This window comes from Poecilia reticulata, linkage group LG9, assembly GCF_000633615.1.
Source record: "Poecilia reticulata strain Guanapo linkage group LG9, Guppy_female_1.0+MT, whole genome shotgun sequence".
NCBI classification, from domain to species: domain Eukaryota; kingdom Metazoa; phylum Chordata; class Actinopteri; order Cyprinodontiformes; family Poeciliidae; genus Poecilia; species Poecilia reticulata.
The window spans coordinates 24,122,987-24,140,070 of NC_024339.1; the positions used below are offsets into that span (position 1 = coordinate 24,122,987).

At 37.5% G+C, this 17,084-nt stretch overlaps 1 protein-coding gene across 1 annotated transcript in view; it reads left to right on the forward strand.

Moving 5' to 3' along the window:
• Positions 1-1,320: 1,320 nt before the first annotated feature.
• The window catches only part of vcana (versican a), a 31,214-nt gene continuing 15,450 nt past the window's right edge, over positions 1,321-17,084 (forward strand). Inside the window, exons 1-5 of the mRNA XM_008418880.1 lie at positions 1,321-1,384; positions 4,816-5,199; positions 6,225-6,399; positions 6,520-6,647; positions 7,602-7,895. Of these exons, the coding sequence (XP_008417102.1) occupies positions 1,321-1,384; positions 4,816-5,199; positions 6,225-6,399; positions 6,520-6,647; positions 7,602-7,895 (1,045 nt within the window). The remainder of the gene's footprint in view (positions 1,385-4,815; positions 5,200-6,224; positions 6,400-6,519; positions 6,648-7,601; positions 7,896-17,084) is intronic.

A 17,084-nucleotide genomic window follows, 5' to 3' on the forward strand; every position in this document is an offset into this window, starting at 1 on the left:
GCTCACTGGGAAGAGGAAAAAGAAGTTTTGCTGCCTCAACTTGGAGTGGACCTATCCAGGCACTGTTTTACGCACGCATGTGGTGCGCTGGGATTAGCTCAATCTAAGGATTTAGTATCTATAAACAGTTTTCTTTGTTCAATGGAATAAAAATAATTTAAACGTAAGTATTTTCCCCCATTTTTTTTTTAAACTATCCTGAAAACGTAGTGTAAGAAACTGGGCTCCTCTTATCTCTGTAGATGCTTTTCTGAACATGTTACTTCGTTGTGATATTATAGTTCTGATAAAAGCGAATCAGTAAGCATAACACAACTTATCATGTTACAATTCTACCCTGTGATGCGCACTGTCCTCAGATAACGTCTCCGTCCGGCTGATTAAGGACAGTAAATTTAAAATATCAACTCATCCACTTTCAGGGCTTTTTAAAATAAAATAATAATTAATAATAATAATAAAAAATTTTGTTCCACATTAAATGAGATCTAGTAATGAAAATGGCGCACTGGCAGTCTCACAATCAGCTCCTAAATAAATGACGTTGGCAGTCAGGCGCCCGTCTTTCACAGTGAGGAGCATCCCTGCACGAGGGGCCGCAGGCTTTAAAAATCTGTAAGCAATTAAACCCCTCTGTGATGCTGCAGTAGGCTGCAGTAGGGGATCTCTTTTGAATTATTCTTATTAGGATTTCCTACAAAACCAAGTTCAACTAGCTGAAACCCATTGTTTCAATAAGTAGCATGGCAAATATTGACATTTGTCAGAACGTGACTTAAAAAAAAAACAGCCACAGATTTTTTTTTTTTTTTTCAGTTTAAGTGACTTTCAGTCATGTTGTATTTAGGGATGATGATTTAGTAGTGCTAATTGTCTTCCGATAGAGGGTTCCCACAGTTTTCAGCTCTTACTGATACCCGACCCCTTGTGTTTATACTGTGGGGTGCTAATGAGGGCAGGGGGCCTGCTGCTCCTGCCCTCCTGTCTCCAAAACTCCTGGTTTGACCTCACAGGAAGTTTTACCTCTCAGCTTCACCACCCACGTGTTCAGTGAAAACATGAAATTCTGTCTGCATATAGCTACAACTTCTGACTGAAGTCTAACAAAAGAGTTAGCTAGTGATGCTTTCCACATTCTCGCCATATAAAAAATGGCCTTTTATGTAATACTATTTTTTATATGCAAATTTTTAGTATTAATTTATTTTTTTTTATCCAATATGTTCAATGACTTTCACTGAAAATACTTATGACAAAAAAAACTCAACAACTCTGAAATTGTTTTCTAATGTAACATTTTTCTCTTATTTCTTTTTTCAGATGATTCTAAATATTAAGCATATCCTGTGGTTATATTATCTGTGTGATGCTGCATATGCAACAAGTAAGTCCTCTTCTCTTACTCTTGGGCACTCTTCTGTTCACCCTTCTCTTTTTGTTTTTTCTCTGTTTTATTTATGTACTTTGATTGTGCATTCGCACAAAATCCCAATATTCTTCATCTTGTGTTTTTAAAGTGGACTCATTTATCTGTGTACCTACACACATGAAGCGTCAACAACAAACTGACATGTGTTCAGTATAACAATTTTTATTGTTATTTATTTTGGAAAAGGGTGATAGTTACATGAGTACTCTGGTAAATACACTTGGTCAGTTCAACACCCGTGTCATATTAGAAGGAACCACTGGTCTGAAGACAGAACAGCTGCTAACATCACACATGCTAATATGGGTTTCAATTAAAGCACAAAACTCTTGCCTCTAGGGCTGCTTCACTAGTGTTTTCTAAGCATTCTCTACATTGTTCCTTGTGAATGCCAACTCCTTCTTTTCCTCCCCCATCAAAAACCTTCCAAAAAAAGAAAAAATGGTAATTTGGTTCCTCTCTGTAGAGCTTTGTGTGATACGGCCTACTGCTATGGATTTGAGTCCGGCATCTATTCCCACTTTTTAAAACACAAGACTTAAACATGAGCTCATGCTTGTTAACAATGGAATAAATGCGATTGCAGTTGTGCAATTTTGCGTTGTTAGCAAAAATTTTAATGTAAGACATAGTATTGAATAAACTTTTGCTTTGATCTTCTGCACTTTGGTCTGGGCGACTGGCTGTGTTGGTAGAGTAGTCGTCTTGCGATCGGAAGGTTGTAGGTTTGATTCCAGCTTCCTCCTGCCTCCTAGGCAACGCACTTAACTCCAAATTGCCTACCAATCTGTGTATTGGTGTATAAATGTGTGAGCGTTTGTGAGTGTGAATGTGACTCTAGTGTAAAGCGCTTTGAGTGGTCAAAATGATTTGATAAAGCGCCATATAAGTTCAGTTCATTTACCACTATGAGTGGTTATGTCATGGTAATTGAGGGATTACTTACCTAAAGGTTCAATTCATAATGTATCTTAAAAACTATGAAGAATTAACATATATACCTGTAGCCAGACCCAGATTTAGCATGATGTAAGACCCTCTATTGCTTCTAAAAAGTTTAAGTTTTCAAGAAATGTCTTTATCAGCACAAATACATTGTCAATGCCCCCAAACAGATTGTATGTGACTGTATGAACAAAGAAAAAAAAATCACAAAACAAAGGATGCAAATAAAGATTTGTATAAAGTGGACTATCCTTATACTTATCTTTCTTTAAGTCCAGCGTTAGGACAGTGTTGTGTTTTTTAACCCTGGTCTTCAAGACACACTGTCCTGCACGTTTTAGATCTTTCCCTGCTTCAGCAAACATGATTTCAATTGGTGACTGCTTAACAGGCTTTTGGTGAACTACAATTATCCAGATCAGATTTGTTAAATCAGGGAAACATCTCTAAAACATGCAGGGCAGTCTGCCTTAAGGACCAGGTTGAAAAAAACACTGTTATGGAGGTAGGGCCATCAAAACTCCAGGAGCCTTGACTACTGCCCTGTTAAGCCACTGATAAATCCTGGATCGGCCTGCAGCTGATAAGTCTCATGGCACCTTTATTTTAGCTAGTCCAACTTAGGTCAAGGGCAAAGAGGACTTCTACTGTATTACAACAATTTCAGAATCTAAAACATTAGTAGTTCATGTGAATACCATTTCATGAATATTTAGTGGGTATTTACAAGTAAGGCAATTAATCTTTACATGGCATATGAAGTATGTGCCTAACGAAAAAGGCAATATGGTGTAAAAGGAAAATATTAAATAGTTAATAATCTAACTGAACCCTCATACAAAATTGGAGATTACCATTTTTAAATATTTTTAAAGTCAAAGTTTATGTTCATTTTATTTCTTGAACATTTAAGCTGTCTCTAAGTTTGCAGTGAGTGGTTATTACATAGAAACTGATGATTATCTACACAAGAAATTAAACCAGGAGGTGGTGTATCATCAGTAATCTTTCTTTGCAAAGTGTACATATGAAAGTAAAATGTGAAAAAGGCAAACATATTGTAGAAGTCACATTACTTTGTTGATTTCTACTTTATGATACTTTTACATCAAAGTTACTGTGACTGAAATAGTTTTGCACGTTCAGTCATCAGTCCTTGTTTCACACAGAAAGATCATTGGTGATTGGTGAGTATTTCCTGTGCAAATAATTATCATATTCTATGTACAAAAAATCACCCAGTACCAATATTATCATAAAATACTGTATGAACAAACCATAAGTACTTTTGGAGATTGTTTTAAGATAATAGAAGTTATCTTTATCTTGACCTCTTGACTAGCATGAGTCTGAAATAATCTGGATTAATCCTAAATGAAGTAATTAAGATAGATTACTTCAAGTAAAATGTTTACCAATTCAAACTTTTCAACTTTTCATTTTTTTTTATTTTAGATTAACTTTTAACATTGTCTGATGTTGTATTGTTTGTCATACTGACATCATTCTAGTTTAGACTAATCTTAGTTTGTCCAAGAAGGAGCATTAGATGTCAAGAACTTACCAGGTTTAACATGAAATGATTTAGCCATGTGTCCTTGTTTTAGCACCATAGTTTAACTCCATTAAAACATTGTACATGCACTGCACTCAGTGGGGAATTTGTTCCCACACCCATCATTTTAAAGATGAGGTTCAACTTTCCAAGAGTCACTTTCAAAACATGATGCATGGTTTTTTTTCTTTTCTTTTTTTTATTAATTTGGGTGTAGTTGTCACACCCTTTCACTGCAACTGAAGCAGTGTGTGTTGTCTTCTTCTGTGTTCTGAGGAAAGAGTAAACAGAATATCCTCCTGACTACCAGTAGTTCATTATTGTCCTCTGTAGAGGACATTTCTAAACTTGAGTATCTCCCACCCCCTGCATTCTACTGAATTAATTCCTTTTGGTACCTAGAGAGGACATTTAGGGCTTTTCAATGATACCACATGTGAAGGGGTGAAACTTTTGTACTTATCTTTTTCTCATTCATAAAAATGACGTTCATCAGTACTAGCACATTTTATGGGAAGAGACAAAGTAAGTGCATAAAACTTTTAATTGTGCAAATTTTGGGTTAAAATTTAGTTGGAATATTCTAAATAAGTCTTTTAGTAGCATATTAAAACATTCTATGAAATGTTTTGACTGTATTTTATTGTAGTATTTAAAAGTTGAAAAATTGTCCTCTGTAGTGGACACGTCATATTTCAAAAATAAAAACGTTTTTTCCCAAAAAAATGTTTTCAGTATTCTAATTACCTTACAAAGACTGTGGGATTTAAAAAAATGGTGATTGGACAATATTTTTTTTCCCTGGTAGTCTGGAGGCTATAATAGGATGGGAAGTAAAAAGTACTTAACTGCATTAACTCTTTTGCCTTTTTTTTTTTCCTTTCAGCATCCAACACATTATCAATAATCCAACCAATCTCTGGATCCCTCTCAGGGAAAGTAAATCTTCCCTGCTTCTTCTCCACAATCCCAACATCAGCGCCACTCATAGGTACAAATAGAACAGCCAATTATGGCAAAGATTACTTACGAATCAAATGGACCAAAATAAAAGGACAGGAAAAGTCTACAGTGCTGGTGATGCAAAATGGGGTCATCAAGATGAACCCCATCTACAGGAACCGTGTGTCGGTGCCCAGTCACCCTGAGGATGTCGGCGACGCCTCCTTGACTATGGTGAAGCTGCGAGCTAGTGATGCTGGGACTTACAGCTGTGAAGCCACATACGGCATCGAAGACACGCATGATATTGTTAACCTTGATGTCAGCGGTAAGCTATTTATAGTTTCCTCGTTTTCGTGTTATGGAATTAGATGATTTAGATGAAAACCGAAATTTGCAGAAGTGGATTACTAAAAAAACACGGTTAATAAGAGAGAAATGGAATACAAGTGGTGATAGAAATGTAAACAGGATGTGAGAGTAATGCTTTGATAGCTGCAGCTAACTAGTAGTTACAGAGAGGTAACTACAACTTTAAGTTGTCCTTGCTTCAGAGAGAATGCCCTCCTTAAAAAAGATTTGAGATAGTTTGTGATGAATTCCCTATAAAATATGTTAAGGTTTGTGGTTGTGAAAAAAAAAAAAAGTGGAATATTCAGTATTTTACTTTATGGCTTTCTCTGCTAAACCCAGTCCCATGGGCAACCTAACATATGTTGTATACAAACTTTGGTGCACATCATGGGTGTCTTGTCATTACTTTGTCATTTTTCCCTCCCAACACTGACAGTATTACCAAACAAACAGTGCATTTCACTACTGTGAAATACATGTTAGTGCGGGTCACGTGATAACATATCTTCACCTTGTTCAATTGTTTTAATTTTATCGGCTTTTAGAAAATTAATGTGGGTGATACTGTATAGCTTTTGTGGAAGCATGGGTGGGGAGAAACTGGGATAGTTTTGGTTTACAATCTGCCTGACCTCTTTTCCAACAATTTGCAATGTTAATTGACACCATCAATCAAATCTGAAGCGCCTGTTTACCGTCCACAAATATGGGGATTTCAGGGCCATGGCATCACATGCAGTTATCTTGTTCATTTGTGGTGAACAGTGTGAGTATTTCACATATCCTCTCGGCTTATTGCAAACCTCCTTGTTTCCAAAGTCGCTAAGAGACTCTTTTTTTTTTTACCCTCAGAGAGTGTTTTACAAGACACTTGCCAGAATTTACCACCCTGGATTTATGCTAACGAATTGCAGATGACTATCTTCAACTGCGTATACAATATTTGATTGTCTCTCATCTTTAAATGGTGCTTACTTTTTGTAACTTATTTGTTGCCAGGTGTTGTTTTTCACTATCGAGCAAGCATCAGCAGGTACACCTTAAGTTATGAGAAAGCTGTCCAAACTTGCAAAGATATTGGAGCAAGCATAGCTACCTATTCCCAGCTGAAAGCAGCTTATGAAGATGGATTTGACCAGTGTGATGCTGGCTGGATTGCTGACCAGACAGTGAGGTCAGCTTTATCACTCAACGCTACTGTTGATATACATAATGAACATATGCATATACCTCAAATGTAAAAGATATGCACATTGTGACATTATGATTTTTAATACTTACTCTTTTTCTGTAGATACCCAATTACCAGACCAAGAAACGGCTGCCTTGGAAACCTTAAGATGATACCTGGTGTTAGGACTTATGGAGTTAGAAACCCTTCAGAGACCTATGATGTTTACTGTTACGTCGATAAACTTGACGGTAAGTTTTGAGAGCGTGAGTTTAAAAAGGCTTCAGCTAAAACTCTTATTGTACCACAATGGTAATGCCTGTATTTTTTTATAGGAATACTTCTGTAAATTTACAGTACACAATTTCCTGCACAAGTGAGCTTCACATTTTTTAAAAAGGAAGATTGCAGAGAAGCTTCTAATAACTTCACATGAAAGAATGGCTTTAGTGGTTTTTAAAAACGTCCCCAACAAAAATATGATAATTAGATTTTTAACTGTCTTTGGCACTGCTCAGCAATTTTTCCTCTCTCTTCGTCAACTAGTTTAGTCTGATACTGTTCTTACACTTCAGTATTTTACTGTGATTAATGTCTCTGCTGTCAAATATAAATTCCAATCACCTCTCAGTATTTGCTCCTCCATCTGGGATTTGTTCAGGGCAATATTTTGAGCACATGGTATTAAATATTTAATGAAGATTTGCAAACAGATATTAAACAAATAGAGGTAACACACTAGGTGTGCAGTTTAAGCTACTGAAGACATATGCTACACAGGCATTAATAAACCAAAACCCTTCTTTATTAGCATGTGATCATTGTTGATAATGTCTTTGGAATACTGCCAAAAACGCATACAGTATTACCCAGAGATTGTGATTTATGTTCCACATTTAACCAGACTTGTGTGACACACCAGTTTGATTACAAGTAAAACAATGTAATTACTCCTTAGCGTGAAACTAAGCCCCAAATCATTTTTTTTTTTTTACTGACAAACTGTCTGAATAGGTTATTTAGGATTCTAGCTCTATGTCTCTGTGTGATTTTTAAAATTTTCTTGTATGTGTAGTTCTGCATTATTTTGCCTAAACTGTCTCACTGCTGGCCTCATTTGGTCGAACGTCCAGACTAGATAAAGCACTATGCAAGTATAAGTGCCTTGCTTTTATAAAGTCTTCATTCATTTTTCTTTCTTTCAGGTGAAGTCTTTTATGCTCCTGTGGCGGGTAAGCTAACTTTTTTAGAGGCCACCGAGGAGTGCAAAAAACACAAAGCTGTGTTGGCGTCCACTGGCCAACTCCACGCTGCTTGGAGAATGGGACTGGACAGATGCGACTATGGCTGGCTCTCTGACGGGAGTGTGCGACACCCTGTTGTGCATCCTAGAATCCCGTGTGGCGGAGGCCTAATGGGTGTCAGGACACTGTATCGCTACAGAAATCAGACCTTCTTTCCAGAACCTTTCATGAAGTTTGGAGCTTACTGCTTTAGAGGTAAAAAAATATATATATTTTGCTTGAATTCTTGAAATGTAAACTGAATGTGCAGTGCATGTTTTAGTGACAGAATAATCAGACTTTAGCACTGAAGCAAATGCTCATACAACATAGAAAATTATCTCAGAGAAAACATTCAACATTTCCCCCTTTTGCTTATTTTGCTGGGTTAATGCTCTTTGTCATAAAACACCAAGTAATAAAAAATATGAATAATTAATTTATTTTCAAAGTTGAGAGAGCAGTTTAATGTTGCAGTGTGTATGTAATATATGTTAAAACTGTCACTATGTTGTGACAATATAACATGAGACAGATAATCTGTGAAAAGATCAAACTTTTTCACTTTCTCCCTGAGTTATGCTAAGACCTGCCTCCAGGCTCTGATTGGTTGGTTCTAGTTAGCAATGGGAGCACTGGGAGAAGGCAGAGGATGCATTATTTTCCAATTATCTGTCCCATACTATTCTGTCACGACATAGTGACAGTTTCAATAAATATGTAAAAAAAAAGAATAATTAAAGTTACATACTGAAGCGCGAAGACAATTAAAAAGCTTTTTCTACATAGCAAAGCAAAAAGTACAAGCAAACATGTTTTTGTAAATGTACAATTAATACAAGTCAATTAAGATGAAAGTTACTGATAAAAATGTATAATGAGGACCTGAATACGTTTACTCTGAAGCTGTTGTAGTGCACACTCCCAACATCTGAAAATCTTGGTGAAATATTTTCAAAAAGTGTGAGCATATAACACATCCAAGCAAAAGCAAAACCTGACTTCTGTGAACTCAAGTCCTTTTATTCATTTCCAATTTCCTACACTTTGTTTTTCACAATGCATACAACCATTATACAATTTTGAAATGTAAGTGTGGAAAAAACGTTTATCTATTTGCGATTACTATCATTGTCTTATTATTTATTTGTTATACCTCATTGCCTGGCATTCAAGTGTTTCAGGAACTACATCAGAAAGCTGATTGATTAATTTCTTATAGGCATTGGGCTGTTTGTTGTAGATGCTAGTGGGGTCTATGGACTACAATTACATAAAGAATTTTTCTTCTAATTGACAAAAAATGACCAATGATATTTCTCAGGAGTTTGAGGTCAATGAACTGTCGGTTAAATTTGTTATGCTTCATTACTTCCAGTTGTCCTAATTAAGGTTTATTTTTCCTTTAAAAAGTCCACTTGTGTAAATGCTGTCTTAATTAAAGAAATATTAATTTAACTGTAATTTTAGTCATAATAAAGGAAACCCAACTGTTTAACTTGAAAATGTTCAAGTTAAACTATGTTACATGGGACCTTGGTTTACACAGAGATGATCATGAGAACAAAAGCAAATGCAGAATTGGATCTTCACTAAAAATTACATTAATAATGCCCCTTTATGGTACGTTAAATGATATCAGAATGATAAACACCCTACAACTGTGATAGTTTCACTATTTCTAGGGTAACACCCAAAGATAGACAATAGAAGTAACCTAGAAAGGGCAGTAAAAGTGCCCAACGCTGCAGCCTTTTTAGACACACTAACCAACCCACCCCTTTCAGCTTTCATCTCTAATTTCCATTGTCAGTTTTGGTTCTGTCATTCTCACTTGTAGTTATCTGAGCAGACATTTGGATAATGGACAAAACTACTGCTGGACTTCTAAATTCAGTCATCCTTGGTGACCTTTGACATGGCCTTTCCATCTTCACAAATGAAAGGCTGGACAGATAAGCTGACCACTGCCTGGTCATTTAATGCCTCTTGGGCCATGCTGACTCTCGCAGTGATAAGTCTTCATGGAGTTCAGAGGGCACACAAACATGCCACACTCACCTCCTGCTCTGTGTGTGTCATGTCAGCTCTCTCACCCAAGTTGTATTTACACCTTTGTGCAAGTGAGCTTTAAGTGCCACTTTTTGGTGCATCTCTGTCCTCTCTGTCTTTGGAGCCTGCAATACGGTCTCTGTAGAAAAAATATTATCTAAGCCAATGTCAATTAAACTACAGAAAAACACATAGCTCAGAGCTGGATGCAGTGAGAAAAAGGAACGATTATTTGCTAAGTAGACTTTGGATTCCCCTGAAATAAACAAGGGTCTCTATAACAGGAACAGTTGAAATGCATTCATGATACAATGCAATATTTCTGAGAGTAGACCCTCATTTTCCTGAAGCGGAAAATGTGTCTCACGCCTTATGTCACATATGCTGTAGTTTCATGAGCAAAGGGCTAATGCATAATGGTCAACAGCTGCCTTTTATGCAGTCTGTCAGTGCAGCTAAGGGTGGCTTTAGATTGTTTTTATTAGTATGAGTAAATGCAAGAGTCTGGAAGTACAGAGGAGCAGGAAGGAAGAGGACCCTTTTTGAGAATAATTTATGAACTAAATGACTTAGTAAAATGAATCATTTCATTTTCTATACTCGGCCGAAGAAAATGAAAGCAGCCATATTATAAAACTAGATTATAGTAACAGAACCAACAGAGGATGGCAAAGATGAAGAAACAGTAACAAAACCACAAGACATGATCCCTTCAACTATACACACAGCTTAATTCCTCTGTTACACACATTGTGACCCTTTTAGGCAAATCTGGAAATGTTTGGAGAAACTTTCAAAGTGCACATATGAAAAAGACTGCTTGAATGGTTACCTAATTTTTCACGCATATCCTGTTGTCATGTCATCGAAAACCATGGAAGTTGATTAAAAGTTAAAACTTAATGTCTGGAGCCATTAGCTCTTTATGCTTAGAAAAAAATGGCTTCTTCTTATGACTGGTTGGAAAGTGCAGTAAGAGTTAACAGAGGGAGTCGTCTATACTGAAGTTTCTAGGAAACATCAGAAGTAGCGAACGCATGTGTTAGCTGTTGCTGTCATTTACCTTTTGTTTTCCAAAAATTGAAATGGCATTGCAGCAACACTGTGACCCTGCTACACCACTCTAAAAAATAAATACAGTTTCACACATTTTCAATGTGAAGTATTCACTTTGTGAATGAAAAAAGCCTTGTTAGGTGCACATTTCAGTCACAAAAACTCAAATCACATCAACGCTACATTTGCAGGACATCAAAGTCTGAAAAATCTCTTACAATTGCTAGTCATCATATTCCAATGGAAATTTTCAATTTTGTTTTACTGGTTCTCCCAAAGTAATTAATACTTTTTGACATTTTTTGTGTTTTTTATTGCCTACTCTACAGGAGGGAGAGACACAATCAACCAGACTTTCCTTGTGGATGTGTCTGTACAAGAAGTCATTACTACCACCACCACCAGATCCACCACTGTTGCCACCACATCATTCGACACAACAGCAGAGACAGAGAAGTCTTCAGACTATGATGTTCCCACATATGCTACATCAATGTTCTCTGTCAGTATGTCTCCTCCTCAGCCCACTCCCCCTGACCAAGACGCTCAATTAATCACAACAGTTGCACCAACAATTATAGAGGATCCTGATGATAAAGATAGTATAAGCGACATAGACATAAATCACTCTAACAGCTTTGGTACTGCTGAACCTGTTCCTTCCCGTGGTGAAGAAATCACTGAAATTCACATGACGAAAGAGACCACAGGTTCCACAGCATCCTTTGAAGATCCAGATTCCCACTCAGTGATTGAGATCAGCACAATCAAACCTGATGTACTTCTACCAGATGATTCTTTAAGTACAGCAGGCAGGTTTGCAGAGGGGAAGACAGAGAAAACTATTGTGACCCATAGGATGATCACAGATATTTCCTCTGAAATCACAGATGCTCCTACAGAATCTACTGAAATGACCAGGAAGGAAGCATTTATTTCCTCTGAATCAACACCATTCATCGCAACTCCTGGTTTCCAGTTGTCAACACCAGTAGATTATGATGGGATTGTAACTGATTTTTTTCCCGAGGCTCCTCCACCATTCCAGCCATTTCCACAGATCATAGATCAAACTGCCTTGGAAAAATCAACCCCAACTACAAGTGGCACTACCTCTAGGTGTAACACTGTGCCAGAAGATGAGATAAGCACCACAGAAGTAACAGAGACCCATGACATTGAAACTCAAACAATACAAAAAACACAGGGAGCAGATTCTCTTGCTTCATCTGGTGCTCCAGATGTGGCTTCCAGGTTCCCGGTTGAGAGTCGAGTGTTTACTGAAGAAGTGGCATTGTCAACAACTGAACACACCCTCAGTGTGTCCAGCAGTCAGAGAACAGAACATACTGCAGAAACGCTGACAGAGGATGACACTTTGGGAAGCTTTGGGGCAGAGATATTTAAATTGTCTTCTACGACATCGGCTGTAACCAGCACGCTCAAAGTCACACCTTCAGTGGTTACGGAGGCACAGATTCAGAATACTTCAGGTAAGACTTGCATTTTGTTAAATTTTTAAACATAGGACAAATGAGGAGGGAGCTGTAATACAATGTGTGAAAAGGTTGTCTTTGGCTTGAATATGGTCTTCTGCATAGATCATTTCTTTCCTCTAGTGGAATTAAGGAAATATTTGCAGTTGCTTGTACAAATGCAGTTTGTATTCATAATAATGCATTGTCTATAGATGATTTGCTTCCTATGTTGTTTTGGCTCATGATAGTATTTATAATGACTGGGCCCCTCTTTTGCTGCCGAACTAGTTCTGACCAGTTGAGAAAATAGCATGTAATATCTAGGGTACCCTGTGGGTTTTGGTTCTTCATAGCAATAGATTCTTTGGAACTTGTGAATTGTTGTGTGGAGTCTTGTGGATGGAATTGTTTCCCACGGATGTCATTACATCTTATTAAATCATTATCTTCTGACTCTTGAGTTATCTGGAGATTCCTCTGCCATGTTCTTTTGAGGGCTGTCTTGCCATGCACTGCACCTGGTCCCTGAAAAGTAGTTTTCAGTACGTTGTAGTTTTTTTTCCTAACACAATCGGTTTCTACATCTACTCTTGTGGCGATCATTAGTACCATACAGACAGAAAAGAAACAAAAAGCCACTGCTAAAAGTAGTTTACATTTAAGCCCTTGTTTTATAAAATATAACATCAAAATAAATAAAACTTACACTAGATGCTAGGCGAGCCCACAATGACTTACACTTCAAACTAAAACATGTATGACTTCAACATTATGAAAGTCATAATAATAGTAACTATTATTTTATATGACTTTTACATTATGAAAGTAATAAAAGACTATGAGTTATGTGACTCATAATCACATTATGACTCATAGTCGTACACGTAAAAGCTTGCTGGTTATTTTGTGTTGTTTAACTACTTATATGCATTTACATTATTCCCCTAACTGAGTGTGAGCATCTGACTGACAGCCAACCTGGCAACAACTAAAGTGTGTTGGCAGTCTACCGCCTTAAGCGCAGTAAACACAGACGCCTGTCTTCATCTTAGACTGGACACCACCTCATAAGGTGATGTCATCACTAACTCACAGTCCCTGCCCTTTTTGTCAGAACAGCTGGAGGCTGCCTGACCAAAGGAAGTGATTATAGCTACTTTTACTGCTCATGTGATTGAATTAGACTTTCTGAGTCTCTTTCTGCCCTCTCAGTGTGTATGGGAAAAACTTGCAGAAAAATTTGTGGTGACATTGAAAAGTACTTTGTCTGATTGAATTGTAAGAAGATAAGATCTCATTTGGGTTTAAAGAAAATCACTTTATTTTTTTTTTATGGGTGTACATCACTTAGCATCACTTGTTGTGTTATGGTGAACTTTACACAGGTCAAGTGGTGCTTCCTTGGTGACTTTTGTGGAGTAGGTTGATGGTGCAAAAAATGACAGACCAGGGGATAGGGCTGCATAAGTTTCGCCTTTGCATGCATCTGCTTGTTTAAGTGTAGAACAAGTATGTGTTTGAGTGGGTCAGTAAGGCCAGGAAATTGCCTAAGTTCCCAGGCGTGACCTGCATTTGTAACAGGTGTCTTTCAACATGGCTGAAAGGCTACAGGTGTTCTCATTTACAACTGATAATCTTTTTACACTGTCATTTGAGGAAAACAGAGATGAGACAATGGAACTGAGGGCATAGATAGCAAGAAAATAAGGAGAGTGAAAGAGGGAAAAGTTGTAAAAGTCATGTATATTAATCTATTTGTGTATTTGTAAATCTGGTAGCAACTGATAGGCAATTCATGGAAAGTTGGACTGTACTACTAGACTTATTCTTAGCTCCAGTTCTCTTTGAGTTGCTCGTTCGGTAGATTTTGTTTAAAAACTTTAAAGCTATTTTAAAAACTTTAAATAAAGTTTTTATTTTCTTGGATAGTGTTGATGACTTATGTTTTAGTTTACATTCTTTGTGCTTTGGAGGATGAGTAGTTTTCCTATCCAGAAAATGTTATTTGGTATTGAAGACATTTACCTTTGTTAGGTTGTGTGCTGTTGGTGAAGGATACCATTGCTGTAAACCAGTGGTCTCAAACTGCTGTCCTCAAGGGCGAGAGTCCTTCAACTCTTAGATGCCATGTTCTACAAAGCTCTGATAATAAGCTAATATTGGAGCAAGGTGTGCTGAAGCATACAGAGATCTAAAAGTTGTAGGTCACTGGCTCTTCATGACCACACTTTGAGACCCCTTCTGTAAAAGGGAACTGAGAGTCCTTTTACTTTGGGCTGGGAAGCCTCATGTTGTCTAATGGCCACTTTTCTTCAAGATAATCTTATGAATGATTTAAGTGAATGTATGACAAATGTTTTTCAAGATCAGTTTTCAGCTGAAAGACATCCAGCTGAAAACTTTTGTTGGATGGTTGTTCATTCTTTGTCTAAACTGACAAGTGGTCAACCCGCTCCCCTCCCCCTTAGTATTGCACTGAGTCATAAATATTTGTTTTTTATCCTTCCTGCAATCTTAAGAGATGGAGTCATTTGAACCCCACAAGCTTTGTAGCCTGTGCTTGGTCCAGCGGGGTTGCACTCACCCGACATAGGCTTCTGCAAGGTTTTAACTTTTTGCTGTGGTTTCGGGGCAACACCCCTGCTTCCCCACTGTGGACTGTGACACCTGCCACGTTCCTCCTGAGAGTCACTCTAAGTCATTGAAGACTAAGAAATAATGACTTCCCTCCACTTTACCCTGATTGAGAGGACGGTGTTGAGAACTATAGTGTTTAACTGTAAAGGCTCCAAACACATTTTTCCCACATGTTGCACTCCTTTCCTGGGCCAGGTTGTGTGACCAAGGGCCCAACCTTCCCTTGGGCCCTTGGTCACACAACCAAGGGACAAACGGATGTCCGTGGAATTGGACATCCTCAAGATGTCTGTCAGCCTGCACTGTGTATCTTAATATGCTCACACCCTGTCAGAGTTTTATCAGAAAAGATTAAGCTTTTAGCAAAAATAGATTGTACAAAGTATTAAAGCTGCAATGGGTAACATTTATAGAAATATGCCTTTCCATATTTGTTAAAACAGTCACTATGTTCTGATGGAAAGGTAATCTGTGAGAAAATACAGCTCTTCTGCTTCCTCCCTGTGGTCCTACTAGTCTCTGAAAAAATATAAAGGTGTTGGTCAGAAACAACAAATCAGAGGAAGGAGGAATGTCTCAGCAATGTCAATCATCCTCGTATGGGTGCTGCTCACACCCCCCAGAGCACAAAGTATCAAACTTGAGATTGATGGTTTGCTACAGCTGTGCTAATGATGGAGAAAGAACCTAACATCACAGGTTTTTCCTCCACCATAGACATCATCAGGCTATGGCCTTTTTTTCGAGCTTGCACATTCACAACAGGCTCAGCTGTTCAGTGAGAGAGCCTGTAGTACAGAAGAGAACAAGGGGGTGGGTGTAAGCAAGACATACATGAGTGTAAGTGAAACTTTAAAGGCATTCATCGGGTGTGATTGGTTGCTTCTGACTGGGAGTGGTGGATTTCTGCAGAAAGCAGTAAGATCACATCTGCTGAGAATGAGGCAGAGGAGCTTGAGTTCTTCCACATATCTGTCTCAAATGTTGTCAGAACAACAGTTTTAACAAATATACAATAAACATATTTTTATACAAAATTATTTATTGCAAATTTAACAGCAGAGATGTGGGTAAATGTGTCACTTCGTAGATATATCTTTCCCACCAAATAAATGTACCCAAACTGTTTTAGTTTTAGATATGCTACTGAAAGCGATACATTTATTTTAAGAATTGTAAGCATTGTATAAACTATAAACAATTGTGTGAGATTATCCGGCTGTCTTCCATAATGGCATATGCATTTCAATCTTCCTCTTTTGTATTTTCAGAAGTAAACTGTTGATTTTTGATAACGCATTTATTTAAACCCTTAAGGATAAACCGAGAACATAAATGAATAAACTATGTCCTCAATTTAAACACAATGTAAGCCAAAATTTACTCCCCTAAAAATGTTAGAAATTCATATTTTAGGATAAAAATGGGGGCTATCTTTAAATCCCTTAATTTCCTTTTGGATTCAAAACTACTTGCTTTTTCTTTTTCTTTTTTTTATCTTCGATTGATGATACATTGTACTGCAAAGTGAAAGCAGAAATAATGGGAAACAATACAATCACTGTGTTTGTCTCTTCATATCGAATTATATGTTGGTGTACTCTAGTCTACATTGAATGAATCTCTGTTTTTCTGTGACTTGAGCTTTATGTTTCATTTAAGTTAAAGGCTCTCTTTACTGTCCATTTCCTTTCCAGCTAAAAAGATAGAAACATTCCAGTCTGCAACCGTGCCACATGTGTTGGACCGTCCTATCCCATCCATAGCTGATGGTGAGCCAGTTATTTTGAGAGGAGGTCCAGACCCTTCTCAGCAACCTATAGTGTCCACACCAGTCTCTAATGTTACAGGAGTATCTTCATCTGCTACTGTCAATGAGACAACACGATCTCCTGAGACTACGACGGTTCAAAGAACCACAGATCCCGAAATTTCAAGAGAAGACTCTGCTGCTATTGCTAACAAGTCAGTTGTGTCTTCTGGTGCTACTTTTGGTGGAAACATCACTAAGTCTACTGACGTGTCAATGAAGACAACAGCAGTTTATCCAACAACACGCACAAAGTCACCTTCAGTCTCAGAATCATACACATCTGAAACAAGTGATGTGTCCAAATCTGCTGTTACCCCAACCGTCTTACTCCGTAGTACAGAAAAACCAACATTGGCATCTCCTGAAACA